The 18,689-nt window shown below is 35.6% G+C and overlaps 1 protein-coding gene across 1 annotated transcript in view; it reads right to left on the reverse strand.

Annotated features, from left to right (window-relative positions):
- Nucleotides 1-124: 124 nt before the first annotated feature.
- The window catches only part of LOC118267661 (dopamine D2-like receptor), a 207,278-nt gene continuing 188,713 nt past the window's right edge, over nt 125-18,689 (reverse strand). Inside the window, exons 3-9 of the mRNA XM_035581770.2 lie at nt 11,168-11,277; nt 9,860-10,112; nt 7,928-8,121; nt 6,016-6,126; nt 4,134-4,355; nt 3,711-3,922; nt 125-3,362 (exon numbers count right to left, since the gene is read on the reverse strand). Of these exons, the coding sequence (XP_035437663.2) occupies nt 3,148-3,362; nt 3,711-3,922; nt 4,134-4,355; nt 6,016-6,126; nt 7,928-8,121; nt 9,860-10,112; nt 11,168-11,277 (1,317 nt within the window). The 3' untranslated portion in view covers nt 125-3,147. The remainder of the gene's footprint in view (nt 3,363-3,710; nt 3,923-4,133; nt 4,356-6,015; nt 6,127-7,927; nt 8,122-9,859; nt 10,113-11,167; nt 11,278-18,689) is intronic.

Raw genomic sequence — 18,689 nt, forward strand, 5'->3', positions numbered from 1 at the left:
AACCGAAATAGCCCAGTTATACTTTGCCCGACCCGGGAATTGAACCCGAGGCCCCTTGATCCATCTGAGACTACTCGACTAACAAGGCAGTCAGAGCAGAGAGGTAGCAAATAAAACGAATGTATTGTAAAAACAGAATATATTTAAATCATCATCACATTTCTCGCATAGAAAGATAAAACGCTACATCATAGGAGCCCAACTAGGTCCCAACAAACACATCTTATACTTTGCGTACAGTCGGTAACAAAAGTACTTATACTTTCAATTATTATTTATTATATTTCATTTGATCTATTTAAATATTTTTTTCTTAAATAATAAAATATTTTATTAGATTAACTGTCACGGCGGTATTTAAACTTTTTGTGTTTTTTTTAAACAACTAACTTGTATTATACTTTTGTTATAGACTGCGCCCAAACAGCGAATAAAAATAGATCAACACAAACGTTAAAAAATGTTTAAATGACTAATACTTATTGCAATATTTACAGTTCAACGTAATATATATTCTTTCAATAAAGGGAACTGTCGAAAGTAAATAGATATTGGTTTAATAGAATACCGTCTACTTTGCAAGTACTAAAACGTTCTATTAAGCCCGACTTTGGATAACATTTTATTATTTATAAATATCCTTCTATCTATGTTACAGATACACTATAGACAAAACGTCTTATTATTATAATAATATCATTAAATTTATTTAAATTGTTTAACTAACAATATGATAAAACGATTAAATATACGGATTCTTACAAGGAACCCTGTTGTTTTTATTTACAATTTTACAAATGTATTCCTTATTACATAGATTACAATAGACAGACATCTAATATTATTGTTTCGTTATTAATGAATATTGCTTAAACAAATTTACATTGAGCCGAAAGACACAAGAATTAAGTTGAGCAACTTAAAATTACTTTTTCTAATCCCCACGTGTGGTGTGAAAACAAAAAACAATTTCCAACTTACGTTACAAGTTTGTTTCTTGTTTATTTTACATTTTAATACGAGTTTACTTGAAAGAGACAGACTCAACCAAAACCAAGTAACTTTATATGTATCAATCTTTTTACAACATTAATAACGAAATAAGATGTTTTTATGTTATAATACTTGCAGTAATATGACCTTTTGAGATCTTAAGAGTATTATGAATTCAAAAGTAAATCTTTCAGATCTCATTTCTACTAAAAAAAAAAAAAATATTTCATACATATTTTTGGACATGACTGTACTAAAAATAATCATACATTTCCTGCCTGTGACAGACAGATTAAATATAATAAACGACATAATTAAAAAAAATATTCGAATAATTTAATAGCACAGAATAAATTGAGCAAACAATAATTATTCTAATTGAGATCACATCAACTTTGCTAAAATATTTTTTAAATTACTGTGCAAATAAAAATATAATCTTTTATTGTATTGGATTCATTATTGAAATATAAATTATCTTGCATAAATAATATTTTAAAGAAACAAACACATTTATATTTTTATACGTAGATTCTCTATCAAGAGAAAAGGGTAAATAATAAAATTATGACAATAAATCCATTAAAACTTGGAATGGAATGGGAATAAATGCTAAAATTACCCGCAACTTCATTAAAATATTAAAATAAAAATAAATTTCTTCTACAACATGATTATACACTAATAAACGTAAGATCACTTGATTAATACTTTGTTTTGGAAGATCATTGATTGCCACATTTCATTTATACTTGTTTTTAATATTTATCCTACAAAATAATCACCTAGTTATCAAGTAGAAAACAATTTTTTGATATGATATATCGTGTTAAATATTGTACAAACAAATGATTATTGAGTAAGAAATTACAATACATCATATTATTATTTTATTTAACAAAGTAATATTTAAATGGTAATTTTATCTGTACATTTTTTGACATGACAAGTTGTAATTTTGTGGCAGACTGTACCTAATGTCATAATAAAATATGTTAGTACCTACGTGAATGAGTTTGGTGTTCTTAACACTCTTGTTAATTTTAATAAAAGTTCATAGATATTTCTTACTCAACCATCATTATCTGTGTATTATAATTTTACTAACATTTTCATATAAATTATTTGGCAAGTTATTTACATACTACCTTGTCAAATCTCGCAGTGCATTGTCTTCCATCGACGTTGTCATTCGTACAGCTAACATTATCTATTTATTTATTATTATCTATTACAACTAATTACTAGGAAGGGTGAGATATTGAGAGAAACGCGTGGACGGAAAAAGGCAAGAGAAAATTAACGCAGAGATTAAAGTCCTGAGTATTCAAAAACAAAACTATTCACTTACAATTATTAACTTTTACATAAACATTTCTCGAGCGATTTCACTCAAACAATAACAAAAATTTACGCATTATTATGTTACACAATATTCACATTAATGAGTTGAAAATAAATCTTTGGTTTCTTAATTATTTCACTACATTGTCTTCTTTGTGCTATAGTTACAGTTGATTTTATTTATTATTTTAATAATACTAGAGAATTTCTTGTCGACTGTACATTACGCTATGAAGAAAAACGATTAACGATAAAATTGAAAATTAAAATAATCACAACCTTAAAATAACTAAAGCTTAGTAATATCGCTTCTAATATCTTTGGCATATAGTTCTGATGACTAGAATATCATGAGCTGTAAGCAAGCTATACAATACAGATACACCTTTACAATAACTTCCAACTTTATAAATTACTCTTTAAATACATTTTGATATGCTATGTTGCTACGACTAACACACGACACGTTTATTGGTTTATCACATTAAGTATAAACACCATTGTATGCGATTGTACTTTGTACAATTTGGTCGTCCAGTAGATCTCTTAAATATATTTTATAAGAGAAGAGTAAATATTTGTTGAAGATTTTTTGATACATATTACTTTGGTTGCCTTTGGCACATAGGATCAGTAGCTTACAATCAGGTAGTTTGAAGTAGAGTCATGGTTCATCTATAAGAGCTTTCAGCCCACCTGCCGTCAAACTGATAGACATCTTTGTCACCTTTCCATAACATTAATTTGTATCCAAAAATCTTTCCAACAAACCGAGATCTACTGAGTGAAGACGACCAAATAGTCTGCGGGCTAGGTGCCGCAATGGAGTATTTTCCTAAACGCCTTCCTGAACTCAGGGTTGAAGATGGTGTAGATGACGGGGTTGAGGAACGAGTTGATGTAGCCCAGCCACGTGGTCAGGATGAACACCGTCACTCCAGGGTCGAAGGAGAGGCCGATCTTATCGCAGATAGCGCCGAGGACTGAACACGTGAAGAATGGTGCCCAGCAGAAGAGGAACACACCTAGAATGATGGACAGGTATCATCAGAGTCAGAAGATGTCGAATGCGGAACAGCCATATAGTTGGTCTACCTAGCACTTCTGAAGGTGTGAATAACTACAAAAAACAACTTGAAAGGCTTTTTACAAAACTATTTTGTTCTATCAATATTCGATACGTGTAAGGTTAGCACTCAACTACGTTAAAAGCCATCGTGGTCGTAGACATGTTTATCTTACTAAAAGGTTGATTGTCACGAAATGTTTCTAGAAATGATCAATGTTTTATTCATGTTCATGAACATTCGATTTGGTACAACTAGTATGTTTAGGGTAATTTGTATTACACGGACAGAAACCTTGGTCCTTACCTAATACTATCGCCAATGTCTTAGTAGCCTTTCTCTCCTTCTTTGCAGAAGACTTCTCTCTTTTCTTCTTGCTTGCTTTATTTGCTTTGTAGATGGTGAAGCGAGCTGTGGCTGCGCTTGCTTTTCTTTCTTTCTTGGAGCTGGAACCGTCTCGAAGGTCGAACTGGCTGGCTGTGACGTCTTCCTCTGATCGGAGGGCTAGTGATACGTTTCTGGGACAAGATTTTTTTATTAGATAGTTAGTATAGTAAGCAGAAGATGAAATAATTGCTTGATTAATTAATTTCAATGGGTGTTTTTGCTTCTTTTCGAAAAACATTTCTAGGTTTATTTTTGTTTACTATCTCCTTAAATATGAAATTCATCATAACCAGTAACCACTCTTATTACTTTATCTTAAAGAAGATTACAATCGTCTCTCACCTGGAATCTGTAGATAACTTGGAAGAAGTCTTCCCATTCTTCTTCCACTTGGAACCATCGCATGCCATGTTCTTCAGAACGGTGGCGTCTTTCAACCCTGGTGACCCTGGAGGTGAGACGTGCTCTCTGATGGTGTCCTCAAGGTTGGAGGGCGCGTACCCTGAATCGTTGTTGCCATTCGGGTCTGGGGCTGGTTGAGATTTGATATTTCTTTTTGGTGTGCTAACAAAAGAAAGAGAAATTGTTGTATGAAAACAAAAACTGTGTTTATTGACAATACTTTGTTGTTTTGTGGTTACTAAATACTAAAATAGTTAACAGTGTCATTTAATTAAATTCTAGTCGATATTCGATTTAAAATTCTAAGCAGTAGCAAAACATCATACAAATCACAAAATAGACTATTCCAGAGCACGGTCCATTTATAGCTAAAGGCATGCCTCATTGTGACTAAATACAGAACAAAATGAATAATTAAAATGATAATAATTATCTGAAGTGTCGCAACCATTCTGAATGATTGCAATCGTCAGTTGAATGATGATCCATTAATCAGTCGGCAGTCCATTCATTACATTGTTGGTCCCAGCGACGTCAACATTTCAACTGATTCAAAAGAATTTCAAATGAAAGCAGTTATCGTTGTTATTGTATTTTCTGTTTTGTTACTGTATTTGTCAAAATATAGCGCCTTTTGTCTTTTGAAGGTTTCAATGGAAGTGTAGATTTTTGAGCCAGTGAAGTTTTCTTAATCATAATTATTTATTTTAATTCGAATCTAAAGTAAAATAAACTCCCATAACTGGTGTAAACCATATTTAATAACACTACCATAATTATCGTTAAAATTAATTAAAATTCTACTAATACGTCACATCAACGTTGACAACGTATATCACACTCTCAGACTAATAATATAAATATGAAAGTTCGTTTGTTTGGATGATAGCTGAAAGTATTGAACGGATTTCGATGAAATATGGCATACAGACAGGGTATGAGTAGACTTATGGTACGGGATACTTTTAATCAAACGGGAATGCATGTAAAGTTGCTGGCAGAAGCTAACATATAATGTTAAACATTAAAAGTTAACATGCAGCTTTGCCAGAACTCAGATAAGTATGATAATAATATATCATGTACATCGTTTCAGACGTTGTTGCAAAAAAAAATTAAAATCAAAACAACACCCAGCCCTTCAAACGAAGCTGTCTAATATTGTAATAAATAATGAATAATTCTACTGTCTACATTACAAGGCAGTAATTGCTTTACTTTACTACAGCGTTGAGGCTTTTTGCATAATTAAATTAAAGTAATCAATATCATTGTGTTCCAAGTTATTCCCGATGTGTTTACTTCTGAATTAATAACGAACAAAGATCCATTATTCATATTCTAGACTTTGTGATAATACGAGTACGGTCTATAGTTCCAAAGCAATTTATATTTTGTATAAATACTGAGGCTGAGGAAATTGGTAATTTAGACTTTATTGTAATTATATTACATTATAAAGTCATAACTGTGGTACCTAGCTTATACTATTTTTTTTTTATAAAATCATCATCACTCTATCATTTAATTTTAATGCTATTAGAAAAGCAGTGCAGATCTTACCCGGAGAAACAAATGAATATCAATCAACAATTCACCACGCTTGTTCAAAGCGAATAGGCGTAATTTAAATTATAAGTCCAGATTTCCTTACGATGTTTTATTTCATGATACGGAGATTAAAATTAAATAAGCATTAATCACCATGCTCGTTCAGGCGATTTGAAATTCTAAGTCCAAGTTTTCTCATCATATTTTCTTACATCGTACTTTGTAAGCTATGTGCTACTTAAGTATATATTTATTTTAATAATCTACTTACTTGGCAGTTTCCTCCGTGACAGTGGCCAGCATGAACTCGGTGGATTTGTCGTTCGGGATCACGTGGCAGTCGTCCGCATCCGCTTCCAAATCTGCTGATCTCTTGTCGAAGCTGTTTCGGAATCAAAATAAAAATAATATCAATTATATTATCACCAAAAATAAAACCTTTGATGGTAACTCGTTTCTTTTAGCCAGGCTGTTATCTAGTTACCTCAATGTTTTTTTATTAATAATTATTTATTTCTTCTGGACTAGGCACTGCCTATATCTCAGGATGTTTGTCAACAAAGAAATAAATTATGACTGAGAGAGTACTATGAGTCTTTTACACATTATTTTTATTTTATTTTCAATTACCATTTATATAGTAGTTGTAAATAAACAAAAGCATATCTATCAATTTATATATGATGCCAATTAGAGCGCACCTTGTCAGAGGTGGAGGTTGGTAATATTCCTACAAGTCCCTCCGTCCTTAATAAAACACTATTTAAATTACACAATTGTCCTCGTTGCCCGTCGCCATTTCTTGTAAATAAGCACCTTTTGAGTCCCACTGTTACGCTCGAATCAGCGTTGAAATAAATAGAAACGTTTTTCCAAATTACGACGAACATTCTAGTCTAGCGTAATTTATTATTAAGGTGCTGTAATTGAAACGGAACTGTCATTGTAAAATGAACCTTATTGCAGTGTACATTGGCTCTGTAGCTGACATAAATTTCATCAAATCTTCCAGCCACCGTTTCAACAGAATAGATCAACGTTTTATGAATACCTTTTTGTCATCAAGTACTTTGAGCGGACAATTTTCAGATCGCTGTAGGTGCCTTTACATTGTAGGGACATACTGGTGATTTTCAAATGTATTGTTAATGCTTTTGATCTTATCTTTGAAGTCAATTCTTTATCAAAATAAACATTATAAACAGCATTAATAACAGTTGCATCAAAAACGGTTTTTCAAAGAAATTATTTCTTCTAAATGATTATTAAATCAAATCACTTTAATGCATCCATAGTGTACAGTGTGTTCTACAATTTATAGTCATTAAATCTTACAACTTCGGAATGTTAGAAAAACAAAACTTGTCCTATTAAAACAGCCCATGTCAATAAAATTACCAAAAGCAAATTGTCTTCTATAACCATGTACTTATAGCTATACTTTTAATCATATTATGCGACGAAGTTCAACGTCCACACGTGTCGTATGTAGATAGAAATAAAGACCAAATTACAATAACACAACAAAGACGATCCCTTGTAATTAAGAGGTGAAGCTCCAACGACAGCGTCCCACCCTCCACACGTGTGATACAGGTTATTCCAAGACTTAAGAAAATAATTATATTAAACTCTCCAACCCTGTGGCGAAGCATATTCATTTTGAAGGAGCTTCCATATTAATTTCTACACCAACTACTTATTTACAGAAGATAATGTAATTAGAAATTATTAAATGGTAAGTAACTACAACAATGTGAGCATGTAAATACTTCTATTTTTGCTCAGAATTCCTTTTAAGGTCATTTATTATTATATTCAGTAAACTAATAAAAGTAACATACTGTACCCTTAGTACATGTTTGCTTACGTTGAACGAAAACGTGATCTGATTGGCCGGCACGAATGTACCAACCAATCTGAACGCCGAACGCGCTCTCATTTTGATGTCGTTGAGCGTAAAACTAATTCGTACTAAGCCCTCTGAACATGTGTAAATCTATAAATAGTAGTTACATACTTCATTTTCGTCGTCTTTCCAGTTATAAATAGCAACAAGACTAATAAAATAATAACAGTTTTTTACATAGTTCCTAATATCTTTGTAATAAAGTTCAAACTTTATTGAAGACTTTGGAATGTCTTCGATAGTTTCTATACAACCATGTATATGTGGTGCCCACCTGTCTTCATGATCATCCTCATTACTCCCAGACCCAGTGTTAGTGGGTCTGTCGTCATGCAGCGCAGTCTCTGCCAGCCTTCTCGTCTGAGCCACGTTTTCTATCACCACCGCTGTAGTGGCTCCCGTGTTGGGGTCACCAGATACTGGCGGCTTTTTGGCTGCTCTCTGCTTTTTTGCTCGGTTTCTTAACGCCTGTGTGGAAAGGATAGAATTTGGTAAAGGTACTTTTAATGAATCATTAAATGCGTTTCGGTGTGGGAGTGGGGTTACCGGAGGTCCAATTCCTCCCTTCCCTATCTTCTAAATCTCTGATTCCCCAATGACCCTTAAATTCTTAACCCCTGAAAGGACGGCAACGCACTTGTAACACCTTTGGTGTTTCAAGTCTCCATGGATTGCGGCGATTGCTTACCATCAGGTGATCCGTATGTTCGTTTACCATGTCCATGTCCCATAAAAAAACCGTGGAAGATAATGGAAGACTTCTTAAGAGAAAAGATCATCTAAAAACCATTCCTTTTCAAAAACCTGTCCATTATCTACATTTCCCGTTTATCTAGTCCCAGTCGAAAACAAAAATAATAAAAGAATCTAAATGTCTACCTGTCCCAGAGAATTCAGACGTAAAATCTCCCACGTGTTACGAGTTCGACCTACAAAGTTTGCCAGTTTGCAAAAATCCGTTACAACAGCACCCTGTACAAGTGTACAGGGTGTATGTATATTGTGCGAGTAACACGAACAACAAAACCGAGGCTGTGCCAAAACGTGTCTACAACACATGCTGGCTACTACACCGATAGGTTAGGTAGGGGATATTTAAAACTTCGTTGCTTAGTTATTAAGTTTCGGTGCCATGTTATTGAATTTTGCTCTCAGTAGAACATCGGTTGCTTTTTGAATTTTGGAATTTTGCCCACTGCTATAAGGAATAGTTGATCAAGCACCTATTTTTCTTTTACCGGTTGAATAGTCTTGCTGGCAGACAAACATGTTGGAGTATTACTTCTAGATCATTTACTTAGTACGTAGGTTTCATTAACATGCTTGGTTTCAATTTCTTTGAATCTCATTCTGATGTGAACGTCTAGACTAGTGTTAAGCAAACTTACTACCTAAATTATTGAAACGAATTCAACCAGCAGGGAATCATTCCAAAGATTCTTAGAAATATTTGTCTGAGACATACTCGTATAAGCAATCGATTGCTAATACATATGTATAACCACTGGGACAATAATGTCTTTTAGAAGACCTTATTTCATAAAATTGGAAGCCTAAATAATTAGTAGATTTTACTAAATGAACGAATGTTTTCACACATTAATTTGAAACCACAATTTTAGCTACAATCTTATTGGACAAATCCAGGTCCTAAACCTCATTGGGTTGTCTCTTTGGAATTTGAGCTAAACACTCCGAATATATTATTTATGCTTGTCTGGACGAACCAATTGAGATGGGACTTAATACCAGTCTCGAATATCAAACCTAATTCCAACTTGGAGGTCACATATTTCGGGTCTAATTGAAACTGGGATGGTAACCTTGTTAATGCTAAGTGATCTTCCACCATATACAAGTAGATATAGAGCTGTTATTGCTTCGTTATGAAGTGGTAAATGTTTTAGTATTAGACTAGGGAAATGCATTCTGTGTGTCGTGGGTTGATTTTGTTAGAAGTTTGGTTTTTGTTGGAGTGATTCAAGTTGAAACTAGGGTTTTGGTAATAATGTGTTTTAGCAACACTCACTACAGTACTCTAAAGTGCAAGTTTATTTGAGAACTTTACCATGCATTCACACACATTAAAAAAAAACCAGATATTTTTGATATCAGAACACCAACCACTAGTTGTACCAACCGGGCAAGATACTAAATCTGCCCTGTGACTTTGACTAATCATAATCATAGTAAAAATAATACTAACCTTAAAAATATTATAATAGAGGAACATCATCATGATGCAGGGGATATAGAAGGAGCCTAAAGAAGAGTAGATGACGTAGTTCTGGCTGTTGAAGAGGCACTCGTCAAAGTTCCTGTCGGGCGTGTCGTTGAGGCCCAGGACGATGGGGGCTCCGATGGCTGCGGAGATCAGCCACACCAGCACGATGGTGAACCAGACCCGCTTGTTGTTCTTGTGCTTCGCGTATTTTATTGGCTGCGTTACTGCAATGTACCTGGTGGAAGATGAGAAGAAGTTTTAATTTCTTTTGGGTATCATTTAGGGTTTAATTTGGTTTACTTTAATATTACAACTATTTTAGTGGGAGAAGGTGCGCCATTTTGCTTGTTTCTCACCAACATTTTATTAACATTCTCTGTCTGTTATCAATGGTAGATCTTTGAAAATCTTGATTGTCGTTCATGAGGGATTTAAATCAGGCTATGGTAATATCTGGCGGATTTTTTCTTGCTCGTTCTTCTCCATAGGAATCTACACTTTGGAACGAGCAAATAGCTTCGCTAGAGGACTGACCGACAGACAGACGTTATTAATATTATTATATTTGCTTTGACGTTCAAAAGTGTCTTCCTGGTCTATTTGAAATAAATAATTTTGACTTAGACTTTGACTTTAAAATCCATTATTTAACTTATTTATTGTAGTAACAAGGGAATAGAAACCAGTATAAATAGTCATACTATCATTATTACTTAAATCAAATTCAAACCAAAGATCCTGCATGCATATAAATATGAATTGTTCATTGTGAAAGAAACACATTCGTTCTATCGAGCTGAAGCCCAGTGAGCGAGCATGGCTGACACAATTCGATGCGGTTAGAGAGCAATTGGCTGCACATGTGCGGAATTGATTCCCGAGCGCCGAGCGGTGGCACAGGACACAGGCAGAGTGCTCACTTCATTTTGTTGTTTGTGTTTATTAATGGCGTCGGTGTTTGCAGGTGATAGAAGAGTTTTTTGAAGGCAGAAATTGATTAGGGAAATTGTTGTTGATTTCCCCGAGTTTTTCTGCCATTTAATATTTATAATGACGTGCTTGAGATTTAGGTATGTTTCTAGAATCTATTTGAAATGTGATTTCTTTATCGTCCTATAATTTTCTCGAAGCTTACATTTCTCCTATCCATCTATCAAGCATGAAAGTAATGGTGATCCATTTTTATGTAGAAAAGCACCTATGGACTATCACAGACTGTTGATGTTACTAGATAATAAAACCAATAAAATTGATGATGATCAATAAATTAGAAGAAGCAAGAATACCAACCTATCAACAGATATGGCGACGAGGTTGAATATGCTGGAGGTGGAGGAGGTGACGTCCATCGCGATGTACACGTCGCACACGAAGGCTGGGAGACCCCACGAGCCGTTTACCTGGAACAAGACATTTGTGGTTAATTTACCGAAATAGATACAAACCCTTATTATCTAAGTTAAATTCACAGAAAGATTCATACAAAATCAAGGTAGCTAGTCCAAAATATCTGTCTCCAAACCCATTTCCTTTAATACAAATAAAATGATTAATATAAAGACAAGAAAACCGCGATACTGAAACGAGATAGAAGTCACAGGGAAATCAGATTGCGCTCCAAGATTACAACCGCCTTATACCTTATCACAAGGGTGTTCTAAAGTCAGGAGTAAACGCCTCCAGTCAGATATTTAATTTAGATTAAACAAAACGTGTTTACAGTGTGATATTGGTATCGTATTTCCACTTTGGTTCGGGCGTGTTATAACAAATGTGACCATCTGTCACGCTCCGTGATTTATGCGAGCGACGTGATGCAGCGTGTCAAGTACGCAGCGAGTGACAACAGATCATGTGCTGTCTCGTTTCGCATCAGATGGTAATGTTTTTCTAATAAGTGGTGGTATTTAATATCAACCTGTATGTTCTAAGTAAAAGTTAATTGTGGGTTGTGAAGAGTTTTTTTGCTATTTTCACAAACGGTGATTATTATGACCCTGAAAAAAAAAAAATAGTTGAAGGAATCGAGGAAGCATTTATTACCTACTTTGAGCGACTATGAATTTGATTTGACTGTGGAGCTAATGTTTACAGAACATCGAATTGTAAATTAGGCGAGATAGTGGCCAAACATCGATACATTAAACGTAAAAAAGTAGCAAATCGATAGTAAATGACACATACACCGACCATTAGGTAGAAATTATTCAATTTAGCTACAATTGATTTTATTTAAGTGACTAAAATGTAGATATTAATAACAGATGACGTACGTATTCTCCTTATAACGAGTACAATCAATATAACTCTTACTGAAAAAAAAAATCAAGTACTCCATTAAAAATTAAACTGTTCAAAAACACAGCACACTGCCCCAGCTCATTCTTTCCCGATTGACCACATATTTACGAAGCTTACATCGGCGTGCAGTTGGTACACAGTTCGATGCCTGTGCATGAATATTCATGATATTGATACGACGCTGATCCATGTGATCAGGTTGCGGGGAACGGCAAATTGGAAAAGTTACATGTGTGTGTGTAAATGTGATATTATTATGTGGCTGTGTGTGTGGATAGAGGGTTACTGTTATACATCGGTACCTAATGGTATTTTGTTTTTGTTGGAGTGATATTAAAATTGGAAACAGAAGAACTGAATACAAGCCTAATAACATATATTTTATTATAAAGTTATGTTCCTAATGTTAGTTAAATAGGTTTAAATTGTCAAAATATTCTATGAAATCCAAAAGGGACGGGAATCCGAAATAATTATTGATGTACAGGGTGTAAACGGAACGCTCCCGAAAAACTTTCCATTTTTTATGTTTTCGTGTCATTAACGCAACTTCAGCCTTAATCAGTAGATTACAACTATTATTTCATGAAATAAACACGGAAATCCTCTTTATTTTAAATAAAGCTAGTTTTTTACCGTCACCTGTTTGCGGCGTTTGGGAGCATTCCGTTACCGTTACACTTGTATAGTCCCAATTATAAACCAAAATATTGAAGCACCATCATCAATGGCACTACAAGACATTAATGCTAATGGCAGAACTAACAGACAGTAAAATAACAATTCGTCCACTACAATGGAAAACAAAGTCCACGATCAATGTCAAAGGAAACATCAATTAGTGGTTCAGCAATAAAACTGACAAAACTTTCAAACTTATTTGTTAATTTCCAAAATGGCCGCACTCCGTCATCCCTCTTCCGACCTCCCGTTTCCTTTTCCGGTGAACATAACGTGTGCCCTCTGACCTCTGTCTTGTCCTCCTATTTTATTAGTTTGTCCTCTCTAAGGTAGCAGAGTGCACTTTACGCGTAACGACACGGATACGACACGATTCATTTTATTTTTTGAGTGGTTTTGGTAATTATGGAATGCAATGTGAGTAGTGTGTGACTTTTGAGCTAGATTTTGTTTGGTCGGAATTAGTTCTGTTGGTGTTTTTATTAGTAGTACCCATACATGCATACAACGTAAAGATAATTTGATTGAATAGTTGGCATATTATGAATGAATTTACTGTGGATCATGTTCCCGTAAGTTACAAATAATATAATTTACAAAGGCTTGTTTTCATTCTCGGTTTGAAATTAATTAGTCATTTGTAGTCACCACAAAACAGTAGCCACACTCAAAATAAAGGAAAAAATCAAATGTGACGTAAATCACTTTCCTTAGACATTAAAATAAAATCTTAACCAATTTTCCTTAACTTCACAATTCTTAGAACAGGGCATCACAAACTAAATCGTGTAGTATAAATAGATTTAATAAGTGAACATCTGACGCCGGGCGGCGGGCGGCGGGCGCTCACTGCACATTATAAACGGGCTGGGCTGGACAGCAGCCGATGTGTTTCCTCCAGCACCCGCCATTACTACTGGGGAAATGGAAAGAAAACACACATTTACAATGTTAGCTAACTATCTGGCTTTGTTTTCTTACTGAAATTATGGCCAGTCAATTGTTTCTGATGAGATATAAGATAGTTGTAGGTTGTGAGTTAAATGTTAGGAGCGATTTCTGTGTCCGTTCCATAATAAAAAAATCTGCAACTGTAAAGGAACATTTAAAAGTGATTAAAAAGCAAAGTAAATATCCTTGTTGGTCGAGTGGTCGCAAGTGCGACTGCTGACCAAGGGGTTTGATTCCATGGTCGGACAAAGGATACTGGTCTTTTTTCGGTTTTTGAATTTTTTTCTGCAGTAGCACGGATTTTGGAATTGTGGCTAGTTTCTGATCCCTATTACATGGGAATTACAACACAAGTGGTGAGAAGTAGGTGTACATTGCATAGCGGTATTATGTGCCATAATGTGCACTTTTAATTACCCCTTCCAGAAGAGAGAAGAATAAGAGTGACGTTGACTGTCTAATGTCTCTGAGTAAGGCAGTTAGTGTATATCTGGCCTACATAAAATAAAATGTAAGTATAACGCTAAGTTTACCCGTTCCCAAACAAAATGCAGATCGCATGCATACCGTTACATAACACTAGGATAAATTATAATGGATGAGACATAAAATTTGTTTGCTACCGTATGAAATATGTCGCATCCAGGCTGCTTGCGTTTCTAATATCGGGGGTAGGCATGTGACCTCGTTTCTTTATAAATGACACTAGATTGTCCGTAATGTGTTTTCGTGAGGGCACGCGCGGCCCACGGATTATATTTGATGCCGCATCTGTTTCCCCATGATATGTCTATTAATATTGGAAGATAAGTAATTATTTATTAATAGGAATTAGTTGATTGAGGGCCGTGAAGTGGTTGTTGTTGTTTGGTTAGGCTGTCAGTGTTGTTGACGTTTGTGTAAACCTGTAGTGGTAAGACACACTCACTTTTTGTCAATTTTGATTACGTAGTTGTTCATATTATAATTACAGATTTGCCTATTACATATCACTTGGTATTAATCATATCAACAATCCTGGATTCTATATTTACCGTGGAATTTCTAAGTGAAAAATTCCGAACACATTTTGCTCCATCGAATAAACCTTCTGGTTCGTAATAGTGAATGCAACAAGGTGCAACACCTCAACAAGTTACCTACCCATTCAGATCGCTACACAAAGCGTGGAGTTTGTTTAACTTGAACCTAAGTTTCCTGAGCACACGTGCCTAACAGAGCGGTCTCTTCACACGTGCACCAGTATTGTTAGCCTGTAATACATTGTCCAATCTTATTAGTTAATCCATTCAACATCACCTGTGTGTATAAAATCATCTCAAATGTACACAAAAATCTCCTCTCCAAATAACCCAATTACCTATCTACGAAAAGCCCGCAAAACGTAGCCAAAACATGAGAATAAACTAGCAGAAATAGACACAACATTGTCTCTCTCGATAACAAACCGCTTACATCGAGTAATATGATAAAAACGCGGTTCCCATTCACGCTCACTCATACTCAGTTTATGCGCTATAAACGGGCGCCGAGGAAAAATATACCGAAACAAAAGGAGATCTTGCACAAAAGTATCGGGACATACACACTCGGTTACGGAATAATCGGACGGTTATCAGCTCGTTCGGGTTGACAGGGCTGCCACTCGCCGCGGGTTTTAATGATGGCCGCCACGCGTTTTGGCGGGAGTTGACTAGTTGCTATAAATAATGTTTTTGATGATTAATAATATGGATGATTGGGTAGTGATTTCTTAACACGAGAAAAGCTGTGCTAATATTTCGTTAGTTTCTTGTGCGACTATTGGACCAAAGAAGCAATTAAATATGTACTAATAACTGCTTTCCTTATCAACATTATATTAACTTCAAGACGTCTACTACTGAACATAGACCTTCCCAAAAGACTTCCAAATCGGCCGGTTGGAAACAACCCATAAAACATCAGTATCCAAAATTAAATAGGTACAGTAAAATATAACGCAAGTCCTAAATACATTACGACTATGTACACCGACATAAATGAAATGACCGCCCCCACTACCTACCCATAACCGTTGATCGGCAATAAAACCATGAGTTCAAGTACTAACCCTTTTAATCTTTCGTTTAAACTCTCGAGCTGTCCCAGGTTGACCTCCAGCTACGAAGGATCGGGGTCAACTCATCCACCGACCTTTAACTGCGAACAGTAAACCACAGGATGTTCCAGTGATACACACACACATACATACACATATTAATGTGTGTGGTGTGGGCAGTGTGACCCGGTCCTAAGTAAACGCATACCGACCGATAAACACATCATAGCAAGCTGAGCTCTTGTCTAACATGTTTTTCAAGAATTTTGTATGCTTTCTGTCGATCAAACTGATGGGTGTTCGATAAAAAAATTGACAAAAGTGTATCTTGTAGCAGTTAAGTGATAAATCTTGTTTTTGTTTCGTACTGTGAGTCTACCTTAATAACTGTGCAATACTTTTTCAGCCAATTCTTGTAAGTGCACATATTTGCAAGCAAGTATTTACATGGTGCTCTTCTACCTACCCTTTCAGGGAGTAAACGCCATACACGAAGTCGTTTAGACCACAAGTATACGAGTAGCACAATAATTTCCAAATAACCCCAACATTTCCGTGACCCACCGTAATGTCGATCAGCGGCAGCCCTAGCGCCCGGCCCGTATATCCGTCCGGCATTTTCGTCTACAACGAGCGGCTATGTCAGCGCCGAGTGGACGACGGATTATCACTGATAGATTGTGTGCGCTATTGCTTATGTTGGGCCACAGCTCCCCATTATCCCCACATTTTATTACAAAATAATATGAATTATCGTCTTCATATTCTTGGGAATAACGTCCAAATTAAATTATAACGCTTATCCTATTAGTTTTATGGGATTTTGATTTAGATTTGTTGTTGTTTTGTGTGAGAGGAATACGTAAAATGATATAACTTTGCCAAAATATAGAACAGTATATAACGATGGTCGGGAAAACGAAACAAAATATCTTCGCTCGTACAAAAAGGATAACATAACAAGAAAATGAAGTCAAATCCTTAATTCTTTATTCCTAGCAGATGCGACCGAGTCTAGGACAAAGTTTGAATACAAAACACGAGTTTTATTCAACCTTTAAAATGGCGCGAGCTACTAACTTCTAAATCCCCACCGCACCGCCATATCACTTAAGATTTTTTCATATTCAACTGCCGTTATTCCCGGAGCGGGTTGCATAAACTTCTTAAGAACTTCTTTCAAGCGAGTTTGGACTCTGTAATCGATAGGATAAGATTTGAAGAGGGTGAAAGAAAAAAGTTTGTTCAAGTGTTCTCCGTGTGACAGCCAATCGTGGTTGAGTAGAAACGCTCTATGGCAAGCTTGTGTTACAAGAGGGCTATCCTTTTTAATACAGCCTCCATTTTTACCCTTTGAATTTGAAATAATACTGTCACGTGGCGAAGGCGTGATCGGAATATTGTGGCTAGGGCTGTGAGCGCGGATATTCTGCGCGCATTCGGTTATGGCTGCGGTTGTTCGGATACGAGAAGGGTTGCATATATATTTGTCAAGCAAGGGATTGAAATTTGGATACAGCATCGTCGATTTACGCAAATATTTTCTCAAGGACTGTTACTTTGGTGCTTTCAGATACTTGCCATCTCTCTTTCGCTTGTTTTTTTATTACAGGAACTTAGAACATAACATAAGTTCGAGGTCCCATTTGTCCGTTGCTCTGCGTTGTGTCGACGTAGTGTCGTTTTCCATATATTTTTTATGACATGCCCCATTACACCGCTGCGTTTCAACTGATAGATATACAAGAGGCGAAGCGGGAGATAGGGTGATACCGCATCGTCGCGGACAGTCATCACGTCTGTATCCTCGTCCTAACACTGGTGGGGCGTACAATGCGTTGTTCCATTGTGAAGATGCGAAGCAACGCAGCATATCGCACTAATGGAATTTCGCCCTGACTACTGAAAACTGTCTAACAGTTGTGTTTGTTATCTAGAATTTTTTGGGACACTAACATAAACATTAAAGTAATCGACAGAATACAAAACATCAGTTTTTATCAATACCACTACATATCTACAAAGTAAGTCTAAGACCTAAAAGCAGGTCTATTCCACTCTGAAAGCCCTAGACTTATTTGGAAATCAATGTATTCTTACAGCGGCGACATTTTGTACAATAAACTTGATCATACAATATCGAAGTTGGGCCTCGACGTAAATCTCAGTGCTTTGGACAAGCTTCGAATTTTTACTGGCTTTTCATACAATATCGGATGTATTTTCACTTGCCTTTTGTAAAGCGGAAATGATGTTATGTGTGTAAGAGAAGAATAGGGGAATGGAATGTTATGTCTTCTGAAATGTTGTATTTACATAATACCTTTTTTGTATACTATTATTACATGAGTAAAACCAAGTTTTCTAAGTGTAATGTTGGGTGTGTGTAGGGAGATAAATGATAGACATATCGCCCATGGACGCAGCTAAGAAGATATAAGTGCGTTGCAAGCTTTTTGGAAGTTAGAGAATGGGGATTTGGGTGGTAGGGATTGGGCATCCAGCTTCATCCATACATAAACAGAACTACATAATAAAATTGATTTAGCAAAAAACTATGTGCGTTCCCACTAAGTAGCGCGCCTTTTGCTTTAATTGAAGCACAACTAGTAAACTCAAACTCAAGAACGCTTGGAAGTTCATCTTCTACCCACTAAACTACAAAGATACTTAGCAATAACACTATATAGTATAACCAATTAGGCACTTTATGCTAATCATCAGCTCAAATCAAACACTACTCTATTTGACGTGTCCTTAACCGTGGCTAATTGACAGCTAACGCAATATGTATTGATT

This window comes from Spodoptera frugiperda, chromosome 6 (genome assembly GCF_023101765.2).
Source record: "Spodoptera frugiperda isolate SF20-4 chromosome 6, AGI-APGP_CSIRO_Sfru_2.0, whole genome shotgun sequence".
Taxonomy (NCBI): Eukaryota; Metazoa; Arthropoda; class Insecta; order Lepidoptera; family Noctuidae; genus Spodoptera; species Spodoptera frugiperda.